The 22,274-nt window shown below is 41.0% G+C and overlaps 1 protein-coding gene across 10 annotated transcripts in view; it reads left to right on the top strand.

Annotated features, from left to right (window-relative positions):
- The window catches only part of lrba (LPS-responsive vesicle trafficking, beach and anchor containing), a 198,615-nt gene that overhangs the window by 51,093 nt on the left and 125,248 nt on the right, over window positions 1-22,274 (top strand). For 7 of the 10 annotated variants that reach the window (XM_061718440.1, XM_061718470.1, XM_061718425.1 and 4 more), the window contains 11 exons: window positions 1,562-2,923; window positions 3,019-3,215; window positions 3,737-3,890; window positions 4,519-4,699; window positions 8,339-8,457; window positions 10,251-10,358; window positions 11,118-11,259; window positions 11,457-11,814; window positions 18,753-18,925; window positions 21,440-21,524; window positions 21,758-21,891. In XM_061718440.1, the coding sequence (XP_061574424.1) occupies window positions 1,562-2,923; window positions 3,019-3,215; window positions 3,737-3,890; window positions 4,519-4,699; window positions 8,339-8,457; window positions 10,251-10,358; window positions 11,118-11,259; window positions 11,457-11,814; window positions 18,753-18,925; window positions 21,440-21,524; window positions 21,758-21,891 (3,013 nt within the window). The remainder of the gene's footprint in view (window positions 1-1,561; window positions 2,924-3,018; window positions 3,216-3,736; window positions 3,891-4,518; window positions 4,700-8,338; window positions 8,458-10,250; window positions 10,359-11,117; window positions 11,260-11,456; window positions 11,815-18,752; window positions 18,926-21,439; window positions 21,525-21,757; window positions 21,892-22,274) is intronic. The other 3 variants (XM_061718448.1, XM_061718478.1, XM_061718433.1) reach the window with 2 other exon arrangements.

The raw sequence follows: 22,274 nt of genomic DNA, 5'->3' as shown, positions 1-22,274 counted from the left end.
TTCAACCATGCAGCTTATACAAAGGTGCGGCTATGCTGTGGATTTTTCTTCCACCGCTCGGGGCGCTCTAACCGGAATTAGAATCAAAACTAAGACAAAATAAATGCAAAGAAGAATACGCTACTTCTTCTTTAGCAGATAGAAGTAGGTAGAAGCAGATTTCAAACAGATAAATAGATAAATAAATACCGGTTATTTTCTCTTGGTTCTGTCCCGTTTTAATCAGCAAAGTTGCTGCCGTGTTAAAAGACTGTTAGGAAAGGATCTATTTAGGTACAAACATGTACATCATTTTACAGTTCAAAATCCTTCTGTACATGTAGTAAATATCTAATCTAACATAAATATCTGTGGCTTGCATATCTTTTTTTTTTTTAAATAGAGCGGGTGCGGCTTGTATATCTTTTTTAATTATTTTTTTTAAAAATAGAGCAGATGCGGCTTATATGCAGGTGCGGCTTATAGTCCAGAAAATACGGTATATCCCAGCTATTCACGAATGGTCCTTCTGGTTAGATGTTGCTGTAAGCTCACAACGTACGCTTACATGCCTCTGTTGTTTGAAGTTACCTTTTCTAATGAATATTTGGGTATGAAATGGGACAACAGTGAAATCAGATGCAGGGTGTGGGAGTCAAGTGGATGGACCTTGATGATGTGAGGTTGGTTGCTGGTAATTGTGAAGAAAAGGAGTTTCACCAAGTAAGAAAAGAAAAAAAACACCAACTAAACTAAGAATTGCAATAGTGCCTTTGTGTTGCTTTAATTTTTCTATGCTTAGCAGTAGGGCTGTTCGATTAATCGATTTTAAATCGTAATCGCGATTATGTAATTAGAACGATGTTAAAACATGAAAATCGTAAAATCGATTTTTTTTTTTTTTAACCTTGTCTGCACACATATTAATGATTGATACCATATTAATGATTGATGGAAATACCTCTCAATACCTGTGACAAGTGCCCCATTACACACCTCTACCTCCTTCATGGGTTGCATTATTATTTAGCATGCAAAGACCCAGTTTAGTTTAATTAGAAAATGTCTTGTTTTATTTAATTGGAAATATAACTTACTGTATGTTTGCAAGTGCTGATTTGCTGATTTTTTTTTTTCCAGAGATAAAACTTTATATTTTATTATATTTTTTAAAACTTTTTTTTTTTCAACTTATTTTACAGAGTTTTGCACTTTATTCATTCATTTTTGGTTTAATAAGAGCAAAGTTTACACTTAAAGCCCAATGGGGCAAATGTTCAATAAAAAAACAGCATATTTGAAATCATTTCTTTGCCTTTTGTCAATTCACAAAATAATCGTAATCGAAAATCGGATTTTGAGAGAAAAAAATTGAGATTTTATTTTTGGGCAAAATCGAACAGCCCTACTTAGCAGTTGCTACAGTGGACAACTACTCAGTTGTTTTCTAGTGCATGTATGGATACGGATAGTTGGATTACACACTGGCAATTTTAATTTAGTTTTCATCAGGGAGTCATTGCATATCCATCCATTGTATTTAGTAGTGTTTCTAACATTGTAATAACTTCTGTGTTTGCAGGTGACATTTGAGCAGCACAAAGAGAATCTGTCACAGATGTTCCGTCAGTACCAGCATCAGGGCTCCACGGGCTCTCGGAGCACAATCCGCACCATCTCAGGTGCCAGCCAAAGCTCCGAGACGATAAAAAGTGCGAATGGGTCACCTGCGGAGGACATGGCGCCCTCCACTGTTATTGAGCTGACAGTGGACGGATTGTCCCAGAAATCCCTCGACTCAGCAACCAGTTCCACCAACACCTCCAGACCAGTGGACACTACTGAATACAGGGAAGAAACATCCATCACTGTGTCCAACATCCTTGCAAGAGCTGAAGAAGATGAAGAGCAGGTGGATGAGTCTCCCAGAGATGGTTCAGTTGACGGAAAAGAAGCCGAAAGTGGCTCAAGTCACCAAACCAAAGGAGGGAAGGAAAATGAAGAGACTAACACTCAAAATGTGACGACAGAAAGTTCGTCTGACATAAACAATACAGAGCTAGAAGCTGCTCACAGCAACCAACCTGAAACAGCTGCAACAGCTGCCGTGGAAGCACTTGGAGACTCGACCACATCTACAGGTGATGATGCACAAACAGCTGTAACAGAGGATGATGAGTTGAAGAACGAGTCATTCAACTCCACAACAGAAAACACTTTAAATGAGAGAGGCCCATTGGATGCAGAACATGGAGGGAAGACAGGCCACAAGTCCTCGGAGCCAGCACCCTGTCTGGAGAACAGCGTGCTGGGTGGAGCATCCGTGTTCAGCGAGGACTTGGCTGACATCTCGTCCGTGAGTGACCAGATCCGACAAAGTGACGCCGATGACAGTCAAGAGGAGTCCTCTTATGCTTCTGCTGCAACCGGAGAAGAAGGTGATGCTTTGAAAAATGAGGGAGACAATGAAAGCAAAACAAATGATCAGGAAAGACAGGAAAATAAGGAGGAAGAGGAAAAAGAAGGGAAACAGGAGGCGAGTGTGCAAGACAAAGAAACAAGTGAATCCGAAGAAAAACAGGTGCCTTGTCTGAACAGTGAGACTCCGAGTGTCGTAGAACCACCTAAAGAAAGTGTTAGTGATGGACATCCTTCGTCCATAAATGAAGCTGCAAGCGACGACCAGCCGCCATCAGATTCCACACCACCTTCCTCAGCTCAGGTGGCGGCAGCAGCCTCAGGTTCCACCTCCCTCAGCCAGCCTTCAGAGACCAGTGACACCACTGCAGGGGAAACCCCGTCCGGTGCCGCTGATAGCAGCTCTGACACCCACAAGAGCACCGACTCCGTCAGCAAGACCAAAGAGATCAAAATTGCCAGGCTGGACGTGTCCAATGTGGCCTTAGACACTGAGAGACTTGAACTAAAGGAGACCTCTTCAACAGTAGGCATTTGTTTTATATCTTCGAGCCTGCTACCGACCTTAACCCAGTCCTATCCCATGTCAACCCTCTGTGTTTTGCTCATATATTTCTGCAGGAAACAAGCCAAGGCCATTCAACTACAACAGCATCAGCAGAAGCAGGAAGTTCTTCAGGCCAGCCAAGAGAGAGCGGCACGCCGGCTCCTCGCTCCACCATGTTCCGTATCCCAGAATTCCGCTGGTCCCACATGCATCAGCGCCTCCTCACCGACCTGCTCTTCTCTATTGAGACAGATGTCCAGATGTGGAGGAGGTAGGGATTGATTTTTATTAATGCTTTTGCTAACAATAAGATCGACTGAGGAAAGATTAGCTGACTTTGTAGAGCTCTGAGGAATATTCCCTCTGATGCTTTAGTGGTACAAGATGGATTTTTTTTTTTTTTTCTGCAAAGACAAAGCTTATTCAAATCCTTTTACAGCTGTTGAAAGGTTCCAGTTATTTCTCAGGTGGTGATAGCTTGGTACCCTGATTTCCAGGGCTGTGTCTTCTTAGCCCTTGACCGAGCCAGGATAGCCGTTTTCCTGTTTCCAGTCTGCACGCTAAGCGGCGGGAACAGTCTATTTCCTCTAGATGCAAACTGAAAATTAATTTATTAGAGTGTCAGTCGTTTTATCTTTCCTTCAGCTAGAAAGCAAAGAAACATATTTGTCTTTCATTTATATCACAGACTTCAAAGCACGAGACGAATGTATGTCAGGATGTAGCACTTTTAATGCTGGTTTAATAATGTGACATGTTCACGATAGCAATGTTTTGTCTTCTGCTTTTCAGTCATTCCACAAAGACGATATTGGATTTTGTAAACAGCAGCGAGAACGTTGTGTTTGTCCACAACAGCATCCACCTCATCTCCCAGGTGGTGGACAATCTCATTATGGCCTGTGGTGGCATTTTACCTCTGCTGTCTGCTGCCACATCATCATCTGTGAGTGCCTCGATGCTCGGGGATTCTGCGTTTTTCCTTTTATCTATGGCCGATGGCCCGGTCACAGGAAGTTATCAATCCCCATTGACCTTTCCCAATCACATTACACTACAGTTAGCTGCCTCCTAACATTGTTAGTTTGTTTTTCTCTGGTCTGACCTCAGTGACTGCAGTGCTCTTATACGATCGTTGGCCTCTGCCGATGACCTGTCCAACCCGTGTAAGAAATGGGTTGATGCTCAGTTCCTTTAAAATCCAATTACTTGCTCCTGTGGCATGTAACTAGATTTAAAACTGAATGTGAAGAACTGCATTTTTACATGTGTTGATGTATTTTAAGGGTAGCTTCAACCTCCAGTACAGTATGTGAATGTAAACTTGATGTGGTTACTCACTGGTAATTTTATATGAATCAGAGTAAGTGTGTTCAGGCTCAGAATAAATATGTAGCTTGGTGACTTTGACTTAAGATTTCATGTACTTATTGGTAAAATGTTTTCCAATACAAAATAAATACATTTACTACATTTTCACTATGTAAAAATAACTTTTACAATTATATTTCTCATTTTTTTTAAGTTCTAATCCATTATTTACTGTTGCTTTCTTTCATTTTCTTGACTACCAGCATGAGTTGGAGAGCATTGAGCCATCCCAGGGTTTGGCGGTGGAGGCATCCGTCACCTTTTTGCAGCGCCTCATCAGCCTCGCAGATGTTCTCATCTTTGCCAGCTCGCACAACTTCACAGAGATAGAAGCTGAGAAAAACATGTCGTCGGGGGGCATTCTGCGACAGTGCCTTCGCCTGGGTAAGCACTTTTGAACATTTATTCCTTGTGATTCTTAAATCCTGCAGGGGTATTTTGTGTGAAGCTGCTTTATTTCAAGGAAATACCCACATCACTTCTTTTCTTTTTTTTTAGTTTTTTTGCTGTTTCTTTTCCCCCCCTGACAGTTTTGAGAGTTCAAGTATTAGAGAAATGGGAAAAGTATTCATCAAGTTAGAGCCATGAAGGATGTGCCAGATTTACATTTTTCCATAAATCAGTGTGCAAGTTTGGAGTTGGAGTAAACAATATAGCAGGATCATATTCAGTTTGGAACATTTGTTCAGTTTTTTAAGACAAAGGCAACAAAGATTATCCAAAATGCATTGGGAACTTTTTATAGCTCAAAGGATATTAAAATCAATAACTTTTATTTGCATGCACTGGTTTTGGGTTATTTTGACTCTTTTTCTCACACACATGGAATGACGATGTCTGCTGGATGCATTTGATGTCCATTTTTGTGCAATTTCTCACTTTATGTATATTACAACAATTTTTAATTAATATCAGTTGCATAAAATGAACAACGCTTAATAAATGAAATAATTGTTTTAATGGTTCATCTGAAAAAGTTGTTGGTTATTGGCATTTATGAGTTAATGTGGATTAGAAAACAGATACTTTTTAAAACCCGTTTTTTTTCCCCCCTTAATATAAAATCAGGGTTGATGACTCGAAATCATGTCATGAGAACAGTTTATTTTAGAGCTGACAAGTGAACCAGTTTCTATGTTCATATAGAATGTTTACATTATTAACAAACCTGATAAAGAACAGAATAAATATGTTCAATATAACATCAACATGAGTTAATCAAATAATAAAAACAACAAACAAACAAATGTAGGCTTGGGCGGTATCCAAATTTTAATACCGTCAAACTTCCTCCACATTTTACCCCGGTATACGGTATTACCGTGACTAATTTAAAAATGATGACGTAAGCCTCAAGTGGTATTACCAAACTGTTGGCTTGAGCCTCCACCAGAAACTGAATATCAAACACTATTACTGAACAATAACAACATAACATTCTTAATATTAACAACTTTTATTAACAACAAATGCAACTTATAAAAAAAAGTGCAAATACAACAGTCGTGCACAAATCAATTAAGATCATGTCGGCGACAGGATTTGGCTGGCGCAATTCACATTACCGTAAAGCCTGATTTATGGTTCCGCGTTAAATCGACGGCGTACCCTACGGCGTAGGCTCTGCGTTGGTGTAATGCGGAACCGTAAATCAGGCTTTACTTTTACAGTGGGTCGTTTTTGCAGGAGGGTTTCCAGAGACATCTTTTTTCATGGGGGTTCGGGTTGTGCCTCTGTCTCTTGGATTCTGATTCCACTGCTGCTGGTGCTTGGCCCTCTGAGCTCACGATCTCAGCCTGTAATTCAGCCTTGATTTCAGCCAGTGCGTTATCATCAGTCTCGTATCCTCCGTGGTAACGAGGGTCAAGGAAAGTGCACTTTCGCATTAATTTGCGCACTGAATCAGATTCATACTTGGCCTCCAGCTTTTTTAGAATTGTTTTTATTGACTTTGTTAGTTCGAGGTCGTTTTCTTTTTTGACACCAAGTCAGGTGCGCGACCTGCCATCTTTCTCCCCCTCTCTCTCCCAGTGCGTCTCTCTCCCCTCTGCGCTGTCAGGTGATGACATCACTTTCATAAACTTTATGGAAAGTCTCAAAATGTAGGCTAAAACATATTCAACTATTTAAGTAAAACTGAAAATTCAACCACACATAAGTGCTACTGGACATAGAATCATTTTAGGCATTAAATGACTTTTATTTGATATTTAATTGTTATCTCTTATATAAGTCCATTGCATTTTTTCATGACGGTATTGAAAATGATACCGCTGCTATTTTTAGACATCGACAGTATACAGTATTACCGTAATACCGCCCAAGCCTAAATAAATGTCAATGTTTTTTTTGCCAAAACCACATCAGATGTAAAAAAAAATAAAAAAATGTTGGAAATGTTTTATTTACCACCTTTTGAACCATTGTTAAATAACACACACGCTTCCTCGAGATAAATGCAACTTTCACAAGAGAAATACATTTCAGGTGAGATCCTCTTGATGAGTTAATGTGGATTGATTTAATATGTTGCTTTTTGTTCCTCTTCTGTTGAGCAGTTTTTGTTCTCATCTTTGGCCCCTCACAGAGTTTTCATCTTTTAATCTTCGAGATCCAGCCAGCAGCAGCCTTCAGAATTAGCTCTAGTCATGCCTTCTTTTTTTAAAACTCTGCTTATCTGCATCTATCTTTCTTTTTTGCCTCTTTCCTCTCAGTCTCCAGCTGCTGCTTTACATCCTTGCCTCTTTTCACTCTGCTCATATCAGCACTCTCTTATCATGTTATTATAACCCTACATGCATGGCAACACTTTGAAATGGCTGCTAGCGTGATATAGTGAGTTGTCCATAATGGCCTTGGCTGTGCTGTACTGCTGCATAGCCTGAAGCGTCGTTCTCCTTCTGTTCCAGGCTATTAAAATTTCCTCTGACAGCATCAGAGGCCTAGCCTCACAATCGCTGAATAAGAGATACCAAAATTGTTACATTATTCATATTTTTTTTGTTTTGTTTATACCTTTTTAGCAAAGAGGATGAGTACAGTAAACACACACAGATCAAAGGATTGGAAGTAGCACAGTGCTTTCTCAATTTTTTTTTTTTTAACGGTACATTTTCAGCTATCCAGTTTTGCTTTCAGATACAATATGGTTAAAATACAAAACCTGTCATTCGAAGAGCACCTCTTCTTTCAGATATAGCTTTCAGATATTTGCTTCTGCAAAGCTTTTTGTAAGAAAATCATGCCACCGTTGCACAGGTTTTAGAAAGCAGCCCTTATGAAATCAATATTTGATGAGGTATGTGCTCCCCATTGCTGGCACCTAATCTGATTTTGGAAAACTGTAACAAGGTTTTAGCGTCTCCACCCCTCCCTCTCTCCCTCTCTTTATAAATGATTGTATGAGAGAGTGGTCCTAATGGAAAAAGCGAGCCCATTTCCAGACGGAATAATTCCCTCTATCGTAATCTTAATGCCACGGAGTTAACATTTGTCAGTTGTCAAGTCACAGCGCGACGGGGGCCGGGAGGGGCTCCAAGGAGGAGCAGTACATTAAATTACAAATGGTAAGCAAGTCACTTCTGAACCCACCTCAAGTTGTTGGACAGTAAGAGATTTTTCTCTGGCGAACGGCGCATCTTGGTGCCTACTCAGCATGTGTACACCCTCACAGTGCCATTTGTTATGGGAGCTGCACACAGTGGATTTGATTCAAGAGAACAACCCCGCACTGTGACCTTGGGAGGAGAGGTGGAGCAGGGAAGAGTGAGCGGTGCTGCCAGAGTTGGCCAGTGCACTGACCTTGTCACGGCCCCACTTTTTCTCTCTTGTTTTTGTCTCTCTCAGCTGCTCCTGTTCTGCTCTTCTCAGGTCTCGTCCTTCATTTTTATTTGGAATTCTCTTTTGTTGCTTCTGGGCATAGACGCTCATTTAAGAAGCATATTACTTTTAGTACATATTACCCTAGCATCGACTTTTGTTTATATGATGTCACATAACATATCTGCCTCTGTGCCTCCCTAGTGTGTGCTATGGCAGTGAGAAACTGTCTGGAGTGTCAGCACTGCGCAGAGGGCTCGGCACGCAGCTGCACAGTGATGCCCAGCGCCGCGCTGGGAACAGCCCTGTCTGCACCGGCACAGGCAAGTAAACCAAATATTTTCTTTGAGTCTTTATTTTCTGGATTTCTGTCCCTTTTTAAAGGAAAAACACTTTTAAAAAGTTTCAAAGAACCAATATTACTCTTTGGTGCTGGTCACCCCAAACATTGCACAAATGGTAAATGGTAAATGGCTTACACTTATATAGCGCTTTCCAGCTGTACTCCTACAGCCCCAAAGCGCTTTACACTGTAGACATTCACCCACACACGCACACATTCACACACCGGTTGTCGGCGGAGCTGCCATACCATGGCGCTGGCCTGACAACCGGGGGATTCAGTGTCTTGCCCAAGGTGGACACAGGAGGAACTAGGGTTGGAACCACTGACCTTCAGGTTCATGGGCGAACACTCTACCAACTGAGCCACCTACCCTAAATAGCAGTAGTTACATCTTCGTTTGCCCTTGTCCATACTAAAGTTGCTTCCGTCAATGAAAATTATAACTAAATATCGTCGTCAACGAACCTTTATCACCTGAGGAAAATGAGACGCAACAAAAATGCTGGTCATGTGACAATAACGATAATTAAATATATAATGCAATATCGTAGACTAATAAAAACAAGACTAAAATGTAGATTACAAAATAAAAACCATGCTAAAATGTGTCTTCATTTTCGTTGACCAAAACAAAATGATACGAAATGTTATAATAAAGATCCTTAATATACATTTTTTTAAGTTGTTTCCTCTCATTTAGTTGCTGCTTCTGGGTGACGTCACGTCCTCAATCCCAGTCGCGGCCCGCGGAGAGTCAGATCCAGAAGATGCAGCTGCAGTGGTTAGAGGCTGATGCCATTAACGCAGAGCTCTAGGTTCACGTCAATTTAAAGAAAAAAGTTAAATAGAGAAAGGGCTCGATGGCCGGCCACGCGGGTATCTTCTCTGGGGCTGGGAGAAAAAGAAAAGATGATCTTTGGATACACTTTTGCTACATAGACGTGGAAAAGAAAACCGAGTGTGTTGTTGAAAAAGATGGGGAGAAATGCGGAAAAATAAATATGTTGTAAACTCAAATTAGAGCGTCTTCTGTGTCTGGAATGAATGTATTCTTGAGTTTATAAGGTAATAATAATATAATAATAAGATAACCTTGTTTGAATTGTAAAATGGATTTGGCTAAATACAATCTTTGACTAAAACTAGACTAAAATGTCATCAGTTTTTGTTGACTAAAACCAGACTAAAATGGTCCTGGATAATTCTGACTAAAACCAGACTAAAATGCTCAAACTTTTAATCGACTGAAAATTGACACGACTAAAAGGAGTATGAACGTAACTAAAACTAACAAAAACTAAAATGATAGCTTGACCCAAAGACTAGACTAAAATTGAAACAGGCTGACAAAACAACACTAGTCCATACTCAGCAGTAGCCAATAACTGCTGTCCTTTGTCCTCCTCACCAGCAGCAACCAAGTTCTTATTGCATTAGCTCATGTCTTATTATATTACCACACATGTTGCTATTTGTTACACTAGGCTAGACTCTTTGTCATTGCCCCTTTGATTTGATACAGCGACTTCCAGTAAAGCCATGTTGTTCTTCCCTGAACCGGGTGTTGCAGCTCATTCATAATGCAGTGGCTCTATAGAGAAGCCATTATGTTAAGGACATGATCTCTGGAGGGGTTTGCTTCCCTAAGCTTTACGCACTGAAACAGATAAAAATGTGATTAGCATAAATGTGCATGTGCTGTTTCCCTTTCACTTGCAGATAATAATACATTTCATGTGGTAATGGTGTGATTGTTTGTCGTGCATGCAGAGCCCCGTTGATGCAGTGACAGGTGGCATGTCTCCAATCAGAGACTTTGACCGGCTCCTTCAAGACATGGACATTAACCGCCTCAGGGCTGTAGTCTTCAGAGATATTGTGAGTTGTACCTCAAAGGATTATATTTATTATACGTACAACTAGGGCTGGGCGATATATCGAGATTTTAATATATATCGATATATTTTCAAACGCGATATGGTACGAGACAATATCGTTTATATCGATTTAAAAAAAAAAAAAAAAAAATTGATTTTGATATAGCTTATTTTGTGACAAATTGACTAGAATGTTTTATTTGAGATTTGCACAAATGTTTTGTTATTTGCACAACTGTCAACCTCAGTGGAAAAGTCTGCCTGTTACTGTCTACATTGTATTAATTGTACAGTGTATTATTAATTGTACAGTGTATTTTAATTTAATTGTTATGCAGGAAAGGGATATTTGTTTTATTTTATTCAAGAAGCATTTTTATTCTATATATGCAGGCAGTTTATTTTTATTTCATTTGTTTTATACATTTTGATATTGTGCAGACCTCTGTTAATAAAGGTACCTGTGTGACATTTGGCACGAGGCTTTGTATTAAAACTGATTGTTTTTTTAAGGGTTTGCCTCAGAAAAAAATGAAGCTAACAGAGATGCTATGCTATTATGCTTTGGGGGAAACCCCAATTATGGCACAGAAAAAATATCGAGATATATATCGAGTATCGCCATTCAGCTAGAAAATATCGAGATATGACTTTTGGTCCATATCGCCCAGCCCTACGTACAACCGGACTCTTTTCTCTTGACGGGGCTTTCAGAAGAAGAAGCTTGTACGGGTCGTTTAGTGTATTTCGTTTGTTTCAGGAGGACAGTAAGCAGGCTCAGTTTCTGGCTCTCGCTGTGGTTTACTTCATCTCAGTCCTCATGGTGTCCAAGTATCGTGACATCCTGGAGCCTCACAATGATAAGAAACACCCCCAAAGATCCCAGTCTTCTAGGAGCACAGGTATGCAAGGACTTCAAAGAAAAATCTGCTGAAATATAAAAGTGCCTGTAAAGATGGCATTGCTGGTTTCCTGCAAAGGTTTCCAATTTTTCCTCACGTTTCATCTACTGCATGAGACATTGTGGATGTGTACTACATTTTTAATGAATCAATAGGACTATTATTCACATTATTCCTAATTTTCCATGTCTTCTCAGACAGTGGAGCCGCTTCGGCCGGAACGGAGGTGGAGGGCGGCTTCTCTCTCAGGCGCTATGATTCTGGTATTGGCGATGACCACACCTCAACTGCGGCAAGTGAAGCCGACCTGTCATCCTCTGGAGTAGCTCACGGTCCTGACGCCATCTCAGAGGCCCTGTCCACACTGTCGTCTGAGGTCAAACCTGCTCTGTCTGCCGATTCAAAGGGCAAGAATGTGAAGGACATTCTGCGCAGCCTTGTGAGCGCTCCGGCCGACGATATCATGGTGGACCCAAGTCTGCTGCCACCAGCTTTTCTAGGACCTGTGGGCGACACTGGCAGAGACTCGTCCCTTCAGTTCCGCTCCTTTGATAGGTGAGAACTAACCTATCAGCACACACTTCCACTATCATACAGTAAATGAAGACTTTCTACACTCCACCATGTGAAAGGGAAAAAAGATCAGGAGATTCCCCCTTTGCTGAGACCTGACAGATTTGTCAGTTTCTTAAAAAACCCATATGGTACAAAGGCTTGTGCTTCTTAATCTTTACAGTCGACAGTTTTATGCGATTTATCCCAACATAACTGCAGGGGCCTTTTGAAAGTCAGACCTTGAAGACATCTCAGCTTGGTATCCTCAGAGGAGGCCTCGATGGATCTTGAAAAACATTCTGTAACAGAAACCCTTCCAAACTGGGGAATGTAGTCTCCGACTTTTTCCTTTAAGTACAATTGTTTTGTTGTTGTTGTTCTTTGCTACTGATTCAGCTTCTCTGCATAAGAAGAGACAAGGAGGCCAAACTGACAGGAAGCTGTTTCTTTTCACATTGCCACTGATATTTAATAACTCTTTCATCTCTATTGCTTGTCTTGCTCTGTATAACATTTGTATCATGTTACCCCCTTTTTTTTTGCCTTAAAAGAAAAAAGTAGCAGTAATTTGCGTTGCCTCTGGTGCAGCGGGGTGAACCGTCAGAGGTAAAGCTTCAGAAGCAGAGAGGGATAGTGAAGCCGCAGACGGGCCCAGGTGAGAGAGGATGGTTATTGGTCTGGTTTGCATTTGGGGCATTGATTCTCAGACGTTTTACACACGGCGGAGTGGGGGTTCTGGGTAAAGAGGGGAAAAGGGAGACATGGAGGCAGGGGGAGATGGGTGTCAAGTCAAAGTTCTCATGTTTGAAGAAAACATTTCTACATTTTTCTCCCTCTCACTCACAAACACAGTCAGTCTGACTGCCCCCAACTGTGGGAATTCCACGGCATCTCTGTGATCGCGTGTCTTTATCTGAGGAATGCTTTGTCAGGTCTCAGGGCGCTCCTCATATCAGGGGGATTAGACTGGCTCCTGTCCGCTGAGCATACTCAGTGGGAAGAGAGGACGTCAGGAGAGCTGGAAAACGTAGACTAACAGCTCACTCCATGCCTATGGGAGCTTCTTCAGTGCAAACCTCACTCTAGCTACTTTTTAAGAGAGATGAAACCTGTTTGAAAGGTGTTTGTCTCATGTGCTGATAATAATCCTTTCATTATCAAACGGAAGAAAAGGTTTACTGTTGTCTGCATTTGTTATCTAAAACAAACACTGTTAGCTTTAAAAGAGGCATTAAATATGACTGTTTTCATAGTCCTCAACTCTTACTGAGCCTAAAGAGATGCACTTCTGTTCAGTCTGTGAAAAATCCAGCAGTATGTTGCCCCTAAGCACTGATGCTATGAGGAAGACAGATTCTGACTCAGTGAAAGATTGGCTCTAAGTGGAAAACGGACACAGTTCAGCATGATCTTAATAAGCGCTATCTGATACAGCTGGCCCGCCAATAACAATCCTCCTACATTTTTAACACTCAGTTTGTTCTTTTCACGCTATAAATCCTCTATGCTTTGTCACAGACAGACCTCAAGTGATTGCTAAGGAGAGTAGCCCACATTTTCAGTTGTTTTAACATTTTTTTTAAACTCGCCCCAGCTGTTGCTGCAACACAAGGACCTCAACGCACATTTGATGCTCTCTTGAAGGCAACATGTTGGATTCACTCAAAATGAGCAGCATTATGAGGAAACTTGTAGCTCATGACACATTAAAACAGACTTAAATGGTTAATTTATGGTAACAGTTGCCAATTTTTATTTTTATTTTTTCTTAAACTGCTGATTTTCTTCAGGAACATTGCCGTTGTGTTGTATGAAGAAAAAGAAAGTACAAATCTTTGCTTACTTTGAGGAGAAACCACTAAATGTTTTGCATTTTTGCTTGATCAGTCACCCAAGAAAAATGTTTTGCTTATCAAACTGGATATACATTTTCAGGCAATTTCAGTGATGTATTGAGTGTTTCATCCTTTCTTCTTCCCACATTCCCAATGCTCTGCTTTGTAGTCTCAATGCTAAGGAACCATGTTATTTTGATGTCTCTGTGTCAAATTTACCCAATACTACATGTAATTTGCAGGCTTTTAAATGATACAGTCTCAGTTTACTGCTGTTTAATCGACTAACTGTCTCTCGACTCTTACCCTCACCAGTTACGCTCTGACACATGTATACGAGTTCCGATGGTGTTTATTGCTTGTAATAACTCTATCACTGCTCGGCATCTCCCACTAACCACTAAGTCTTCCAGTGACACCAGTCCAAGCCAGATCTGACATTCTACACTGACATGTTCTGTCAAAACACGGCAACTTTCAACTGGCCCAGAGGGCTGGATTTATGAGGCCCATGCACGAAAAAAGCAGGGATCTCCCAGATAAAACCTGGGGGTGGGTCAGAGGGTGAAGTATCCAAACTGATTTATTTACTAGAGGAGATCTGCTGGATTTCTCCCATGCATTTCTCAACTATGCCCCTGTTATGACAGCTAGTCTGCAAATATTTGCTGATGCTAACCAGAACCAAACAGTGTCATTGTACAAGTCCGTGATTTAGATTGCACGGTTCAGCAGAATATGCGAGTGTTAGACGCTAGGATATACATGGTGGAGTTGTTTGCATTCCTGATAACGGACTCGGCATGCATGTGTGAGCTGATGTGGAGATGAGTTGCGTTGTTGAAGTGATGTTAATGTACTGATTATAGCGAGCATGTCACACCAGTTTTCAACTAAGGATTTTTCTATTTAACTGTGGACAGATTTCACATGAGGATGTATCTGTGTCATTTAGATCAGTGTTACAACAATAAACATGGTGCATTCGTGTTCCTCAGTGGCTAATAGTAGATATATGTCTAAATAACTTACAGTAAATCAATCAATATGATCTGTATACTTCACAATAGTCCAGAAAATCTCTCAAATGTACCAATTAAAAATGTTAAGGATATTTACAAACTGAGTAAAACGTATCTCAAATGGTAAATATCACTAAAATTTACTTTGATCCACCTGGTTTTAAATTTAAATCAAAATACTAATCAAAAATATTTAAGACATAAGTTAAATCACACAGAACAACAATTGTATAACTCTAGAAATATGAAAGACAAGACTTAAATTTCAATGTAGTTGCAAAAAAGCTCCCAATTTTCTGTTTTTCTTGTGTTTGGCCTCGCAAATGTGCCAACACGATTCCATCACACATGTATTACATTTTAGCTATCACAAAGTTGCTATTTACTGCATGTTGAATTATTTACATTCAGCAAAAGACTTGAGCACGCAACATGCATGGAGACAAAAGATGATGCCTCCCTAGATCAGAAGATGATTCAGGCCGTCTGAGTTACTTCTGTCTCTTCCTGTAATCCCAGGCTGACTTGATGATGCTGAGATCAGAGCAACTGTGGGGGCCACATCTGTTTCAGAAGTCTTTGTTCTTTGCGCGGCCAAAGATGCAGCACTTCTTTACGACTCTGCTATTACATTTGGGGTTTGATGCCATATTGAAGAATTAATTTGGGTGCAGCATGTATAAAACCTGACTGCGTGCTACTAAACGGATGAAAGAGGGGAAATATTCAATGTTTTTCCAAGTTTTGTTACTCATTTTCTGGGTCTAGTTGGGCACTCGGGTCCCAGTCACACTGCTTATAAATTGCAGACGTGTTTCCCAAGTTGCCATCATTCCAGTTGTGGCTCAGCAAGAGTGCTTGATCTTGTGGATTTTACTTGAATTTACTGGAAAATGATGTGGAAATATAGTATGTGCGGCTGTGTTTATACATTTTAATGCTACTTTTGAGCATTGAGTTCATGCGTGGGGTTGCATAAAACAAATGTGAAGCAATCCTAAGTATTTTAAAGTCTGTGGTAGAGGGTTCCAGAGTCTGTGCCATCATCCCAAAGGCCCTAACGCCACGCACTTTTCAAGTGAAAGTGGAACAGCATCAAACCTATTGAATTTGCATGCACACTACAGATATTTTGTTTCACTGGTAATAGCAGAGATTACTGGAATTGCTATGTTGTCTGCACTTATCCACTGTGGGTTAAGAGCTTTAAATAATTCAGCCTCAGCTCGACACACACACACACACACACACACACACACACACACACTTTGCTCTGGGGTTGTGTTTGCAGGTTGAGCGGGGCCGCTGACGGCTGATTAATCGACTGGGGCGGCCCACTCATGATAAGTGTGGCTAATGACCTGCTGAATAATTCACCAGGCCTTTGCCGAGGGAGCTGATGGCAGGCCAAACGCATAGACGGACACGTTCTCCAGCAGACTCCTACGCACTGATGTGCACCCATATCAAAATATTTGCGGGAACGTTCACACGCGCGCTTCCAGCCTCCACGCACCAGGGGTCCCCTATCTCTCCGTTCCCTCTCTACTGCTGTTGGCACTCGGGGTGCTTCATGTCAGCGCCGCCCTTCCTCAGCTGATACCGCCGTCCATTCGCTCTGTATCTTAACAGAAACAGAAGTTACCAGATACTTTTATCTCCACTCTCACTGGCTATCAATACTGATTTCATTATATTCCATCATTACTCCTTTTTTTTCATGCATCACTATGGAGCCTCTCACTATGGGGGGTTCATTTTAAACATCGCTTTCCCAGCCACTTGGAACATTTTGCTGCTGCTTTGTTATTTTCAGCTGAAGTAAAGCTCAGAGTGTAACAGGCTTGGTAACTTTTAATAGATCCGATCGACAGCTTTAAATCAGCTCTGCGTGGCCTTTGATACTGCAGCCAGGTATCTGTCTGCACCACAGGGTGCCCTGATCCGAGTACGCTGTTGCCTGCCTGCGTGAGCGCGAGCGTGGAGGCGTCCATACGCGCACTTGACTCTTAGCATGGCAGGAATGTGTGGTAGCTCATCTGTTTGTTTGCTCCCGCTCACTTCTTTTTATATTCAAATCTGTGCGCTTGATGCATTTGTCCATATCTTGGTAAGCCTGCGTTTGTTTGTGTTTCTGAGAGGTAGCAGTAGCCAGTGATTAGACCCTGCTTCCCCCTGTGTCAGCACTGATAAGCTGGGCCAGGCTTTCTTTGATATGGCCAGTGGTCTGTCAGAGCCCTGGTCTGAACTGACAGCTTATCTACATGCAGCTCTCCTCCCATCTTCTGTTCACCGGATGGAAAGTGAAGTCCACTCGCTTTGACCAGATTGCTGTGTGAAGCTGTCCTTGTTTCTTTCCTGGACTGGCGTATAAAGAGACAGAATTACTGACAGATATAGGTACATATTTAATCTGCCTGGAAGGGTTTTTTTTTTCCCCCCAACTGATGACCACTTTAAGTTAACACTTCAAATTGTTTAAATGGGTTATATTACAAAAGAAGAAGTGCTCTTTATGTGTATTAAGCATGTATGACCCTCAAATCAAAACCTCTGACATAACACACGTTTTGGACATTGAGTTTGAAAATATGCCACTGAGTGAACCTTTTAAAATGTGCCAGGGTTCTGTGACCTCACAAATGTAGTTCAGAGTAAAAATAAAGTCTCACAGAAATACTCCACTCTTCTAAAACTGACGGCTATGACCACAGATCTAAAAACATGTTGGAAAAGGAGTTGTACTGCATCTCTTCAGTATTTTGACAAAGACAAGTTACAGACTTTTCTATTAAACCTTATGAAATTGGGTCTTTTTTTATTTTTGTTAATCCTTATTAGGGCGGTCTATGAAAGACTTGAAAATTTGCAGATTATTGGAATTTTTATTTTCATAGTATGAAAGTTACCAAATATGGTTATCTGCCCTGTAAAGTGTCAATCTTATTACATTTTAGCTTTCTTACTATATACAAGCTGATACATTGGGAAAGTATTTAGATCTCTTTTTTTTTTTTTTTTTTTACTTATGCTATACTATTTATAATTTTGCCAACTAAAATGTATTAAAGTTTTAGTTATAAGGTTATCTTCAGGAATTATAGCTTTTAAACATGTTGTACCCTAATTTTTGAGAATTTGAAAGTGTTCAGACAATTGACAAAACCTTTTAACGGACAGGTTAAAGAAGAACTTTTTTTTTCTTCCCTTACCTCTGACCAGTCAAATGTGTGAAAAGTCTTGAATTTCTTTCAAGTATGACATTTTGATTTGGAAACTGTTGCGGTGAACGGCAGAGCAAACCAAGCAGACATCCATAGACAGACGATGTACCGTGCTGTTGATTTGGCCACTCGTGTTCATGCTAAGACGATAAGAATCCGCTGCCGAGCTCTGCAGCATGAAAACGTGGGCCAGAGGGATAAATGTGGGATGGGAATGTGTACATTAACAATTTTAATCCAATTTAGACCAAAGAAATGGAACCTGGAAAAGTAAACACCCCGCCAAAAGTAAAAAAAAAAAAAAGAAAAAAAAATGTTGAATCTTGTGCTGCTTTCAGTTCTTCAGGTCTATTTAAGATAACAGCTGAATGAGGGCGTATGGGAAGAGGACTGGCTACCTCTGGTTTCATGTATTTGCAGCTAGTGAATGTGATGCCTGTACGTTCCTTATGTCACTTGACATTAACCCAATCAAGCTGCAATCTGCCTGCTGCAGGCGGATCAATGAATAAAGTGAAAAGGAAGCAGTGGAAGAAGGTTGCGGTTAACGATTGCAAATATGGAAAGCTGTTCTTTGATGGTCTGGGGCTTCAGATTTTGAAGTGTTCAAAATGACCTTTTCAACTATAAATAACTTGAAAACTTGTGCTGTCAGAGCATTTTCATCTGATTCTTCTTTTCAGACATTCATCACAAAAGACCATATGATGTCTATGTAATTCAAACCGCAGTGTAGCAGAGTAATAGGGTTGGTGTTCCTGTGGCCCCACTGTCCGCATACGATTCATGTATTTTTCACAATACTTCTCTAAAGGTAAAAGTAAATTATACATTTTTTGGTTTTTGTTTCCCTGCAGAAGTGTTGTTGTTGCACCCAAGAAAGTGGGAATGGCACCATCTCCAGGCGCTTCCACATCTGCTACGACACCCACTGCTGCCTCCGTGTCTGGAACGCCAGTGGACAGCGTTGCTGTGGTATCTTCTGGCGACGCCTCCCAGAGCACCTCTGCAGACTCTGCAGCTTGTGAGTGTGTGTACACACACACACACACACACACACACACACACACACACACACACACACACCCCTCTCTCTAATAAAATAAATCTCCCATTGAGGACTGGCATTGTTTCCAAGAGGGCAGTGCCAAGTCATAGTCTGGATGAGTCTGTAGCGAGTCAGTCAGAATTGACTCAGCGATTGTACCTCTCAGTATTTTTTTCTCTGGTACTATTTCCGTTGGAATAGTACCAGAGTGATTGATATGTTTCAGCTGGCAGCAAGTTGTTTCAGTCTAAACTGATGCATTTAGTAGCTTCTCATTCCTTAAATGACCATGTGAAAAGAAACATCTGAAGAGGCCAGACGTGCCTTGTTGCTGAGCGATGTGGACCGTCAGGGTGAGAAGAATTGTGGATGAAGTTACATTTTTTTAGCCTATGAGCAGCAGTGACGTGGTTTGAGGTTACTAACTGGATTTACTGCGTGACCAGGTTTTTCTGTTTACAGATTTATTTTCCTTCCCTGATGTCATGTTCTTAAATGATATGCCAGATTAATTTGGGCTCAAATTTTAAACTAGTGATTCAAGAAGCAAGAGATGTCATTTTCACTTGTGGATTAGCCCCCCTGCTGTCCACTAAGACCCTGACTAAACCCACTAAAACTATAAGATGTGCTGGAGAAGACTTTACACCACAGTCCAGCACTCCCATCATCAATAAAATATATTTCTTGGGAAAACAATTAATTAATTAATTGATTTAATGAATGAATGTATCTCTGGATGGAAATGGATATTGTGAGATATTGTGTATGGAATTGTAAGCTTGTTGAAACAATGCTGCATCAAATGTGTGCCTCAATCAGTGCTAAAGCTGATTCATCAAAAATCTTTTGGCTGATTCTGGTTATAAATCAGTATGTCAACCAGCTTTATTTTTAGCATCTCAGTCTCTGATTGCTTCATACTACGCGCATGCTCTGCTGCAGGGTGATCCTCTTTTATGTGGTGGATTTGTTTTTTTTTCTTCCTCCAAACATTTTGGTTGTTGGTTATCCATGGGTTATTTTTACCTTATAGGCTGAGCAAATTGCTGTCTTTGCGTATTCTGTACTCACAGTGGAAAACGTCCACATCAAAGATGCGCTTCCCTCATGACTGCTTCATAATATGTGCTTAGTGACTGGGAAAAATGTTGATTTTGCCAAACTCTATGTTGATACCAACAACCCCATTCTACTCCACCCCAAAAGTGGAAACAAAGATATGAGCAACTTAATTCTCAGCAACTTTTCAGAAACAAATGGATGACAATCATAATAGCATTTCAATACTGTGATCAGCAGCCAGTTAATTGGTGCATCTGTACGATGACTTTGCCTCCAAAACCAGCCAGTGATGAACACTTTAGGGGTCTCTTGTGGTTCGGTTTCTTGCCCAAGGACACTTTGAACACGCAGATGGGTTCAGCCCTCATCTCTTGGTTTAAAGACAACCACTCCACCTGAGCAATGGCAACTCCAGCATGAGGAGGAGGAGGGGTTTGTATGTCGTATACGCTTGCAGATAGTGCTAACTTTAGCTTATCCTCTGGGTCCTTGGAGTCAGTGAGCGGTGTTGGGTAAATATGCTTTGTGAGTGAGTATTTTAGTGGGGCAGGGGAAGGACTAATGTAGACATTCATTTACTCCTCTTTGTTTGAAGGAGCTACTTCAGCTCGAGAGGGATAATCCCAGCAGGCCCACATGGCGCTGTTTAACACCTTACATACACACATGCACTCACATTCCAGCACACATTACACTGTCTGTCATTCCTGAAGAGTTATCCCTGCTCGGAGACCGTCTTGCCTGGAAAAACAAGCCTCTGAAACACCAGAGGAATCCCCCTCCTCCATATTCAGCTGGGCATTAGCTTATTTATGAGCTACAGGGAAGAGAATTTACTGCCAGATCAATCACACGCTGACTTTGTACCTCGTGCGCCTCTGTCTCCAGAATTAAGTCATAAAGCACCTTTTAGTTGTGTAATGAAACGCTCAAAAAAACAGCCCAGAGGGTTAAATTGGTATGATGTGACATAATGAGAAGGAAGAAAAACGATGATTTAAAAAAATAAAGAAGCCTTTTATATTACTTGTGTGAAATATATAAAACACATAATTAATGTGTTGCTAAAGCTGAGAATGAAACATAATCAAGCATTTTCAGCACAACGACCAGTGAACTATAAATTTGATAAGGCAGACTTATTGTGCTTAGAGTACATCATCAAAATCTAATCGTAAAATTATACCTCTACACCTCCACTTGCCCTATTCGGCCATAAATCCCCCTCTCCCTTATTTAAAAAAAAAATGGATTTCAATGGAGAGCATTGTGTTATTTCATAACAGACACTTTTCCACGCAGGTTTATGGTGTGACCCTGTTTATATAATGTATGGCTCTGTGTCCGTGCGTGTGCATGAGCGTGTGTGTGTGTGTGTGCTCTTGTCCAACATCCAGACTAATAACAGACTTCTTTGGTTTCTCCCTGCAGCAGGCGGCCAGGTTCCAGCCAGCACCAGCCTGCCATCTGTCCCCCCACTCTCCCCTGTGACCCAGAACACAGCCCCCAATATGAGGTGATTCATCTTCTTTTCTCTCCCACACACATGCACACATCAGCTGTTTATGCACATGAGCGTGCTCAATTAGATATTTATGCATATCTAATTATTATTGCCTTTATTCCAATTTAATGGTTCGCCTCATATTCAAGTCAGATATTTAGCTGATATTTAAAAAAATGTGCTGCTACCCAGATTTGTTTTGCAGTTGCAGATAGTATGAGCAATTGTTTACTCTTTGCTTTCAGCATCTCCGAGCGTCTAGAACATGCACTTGAAAAGGCGGCTCCTCTGCTGAGGGAGATCTTTGTGGACTTTGCCCCCTTTCTCTCTCGTACCCTGCTGGGAAGTCACGGACAAGAGCTGCTTATCGAGGGCACCAGTGAGTAAAACATCATAGACATTCAAATCACGCAGCAGAGTTTAAAAAAAAAAGAGAGTAAATAGAAAAAAAAAAGGTCAAAGCATTATTTCTCTGCAACGTCATGAAAATCAAAGGTGCAAGCACTCTTTATTTAAATGCAAAAACATCTCCACGCTGTTAATCTAATACTGTGATGAGTTGCACTGGGCCCAGAGCGCGGTAGCTGTGTTAGAGCTTTCCAGGGGGGTGGGTCAAAGGCCAGGCCACTAATAGCAGTGTTTGGGATGTCCACTGCCAACAAACAAAATGGAAAGTTGATTGATAGCTCCAGGAGGGGGCTGCAAAGGTAGTGGATGTACGGGCATGAGTGCAATGGCACATGAGACTGTGTCGTATAAAGA

The sequence above is a fragment of the Cololabis saira genome, chromosome 1 (assembly GCF_033807715.1).
Source record: "Cololabis saira isolate AMF1-May2022 chromosome 1, fColSai1.1, whole genome shotgun sequence".
NCBI classification, from domain to species: domain Eukaryota; kingdom Metazoa; phylum Chordata; class Actinopteri; order Beloniformes; family Belonidae; genus Cololabis; species Cololabis saira.
This window is presented reverse-complemented; position numbering and strand designations above follow the sequence as displayed.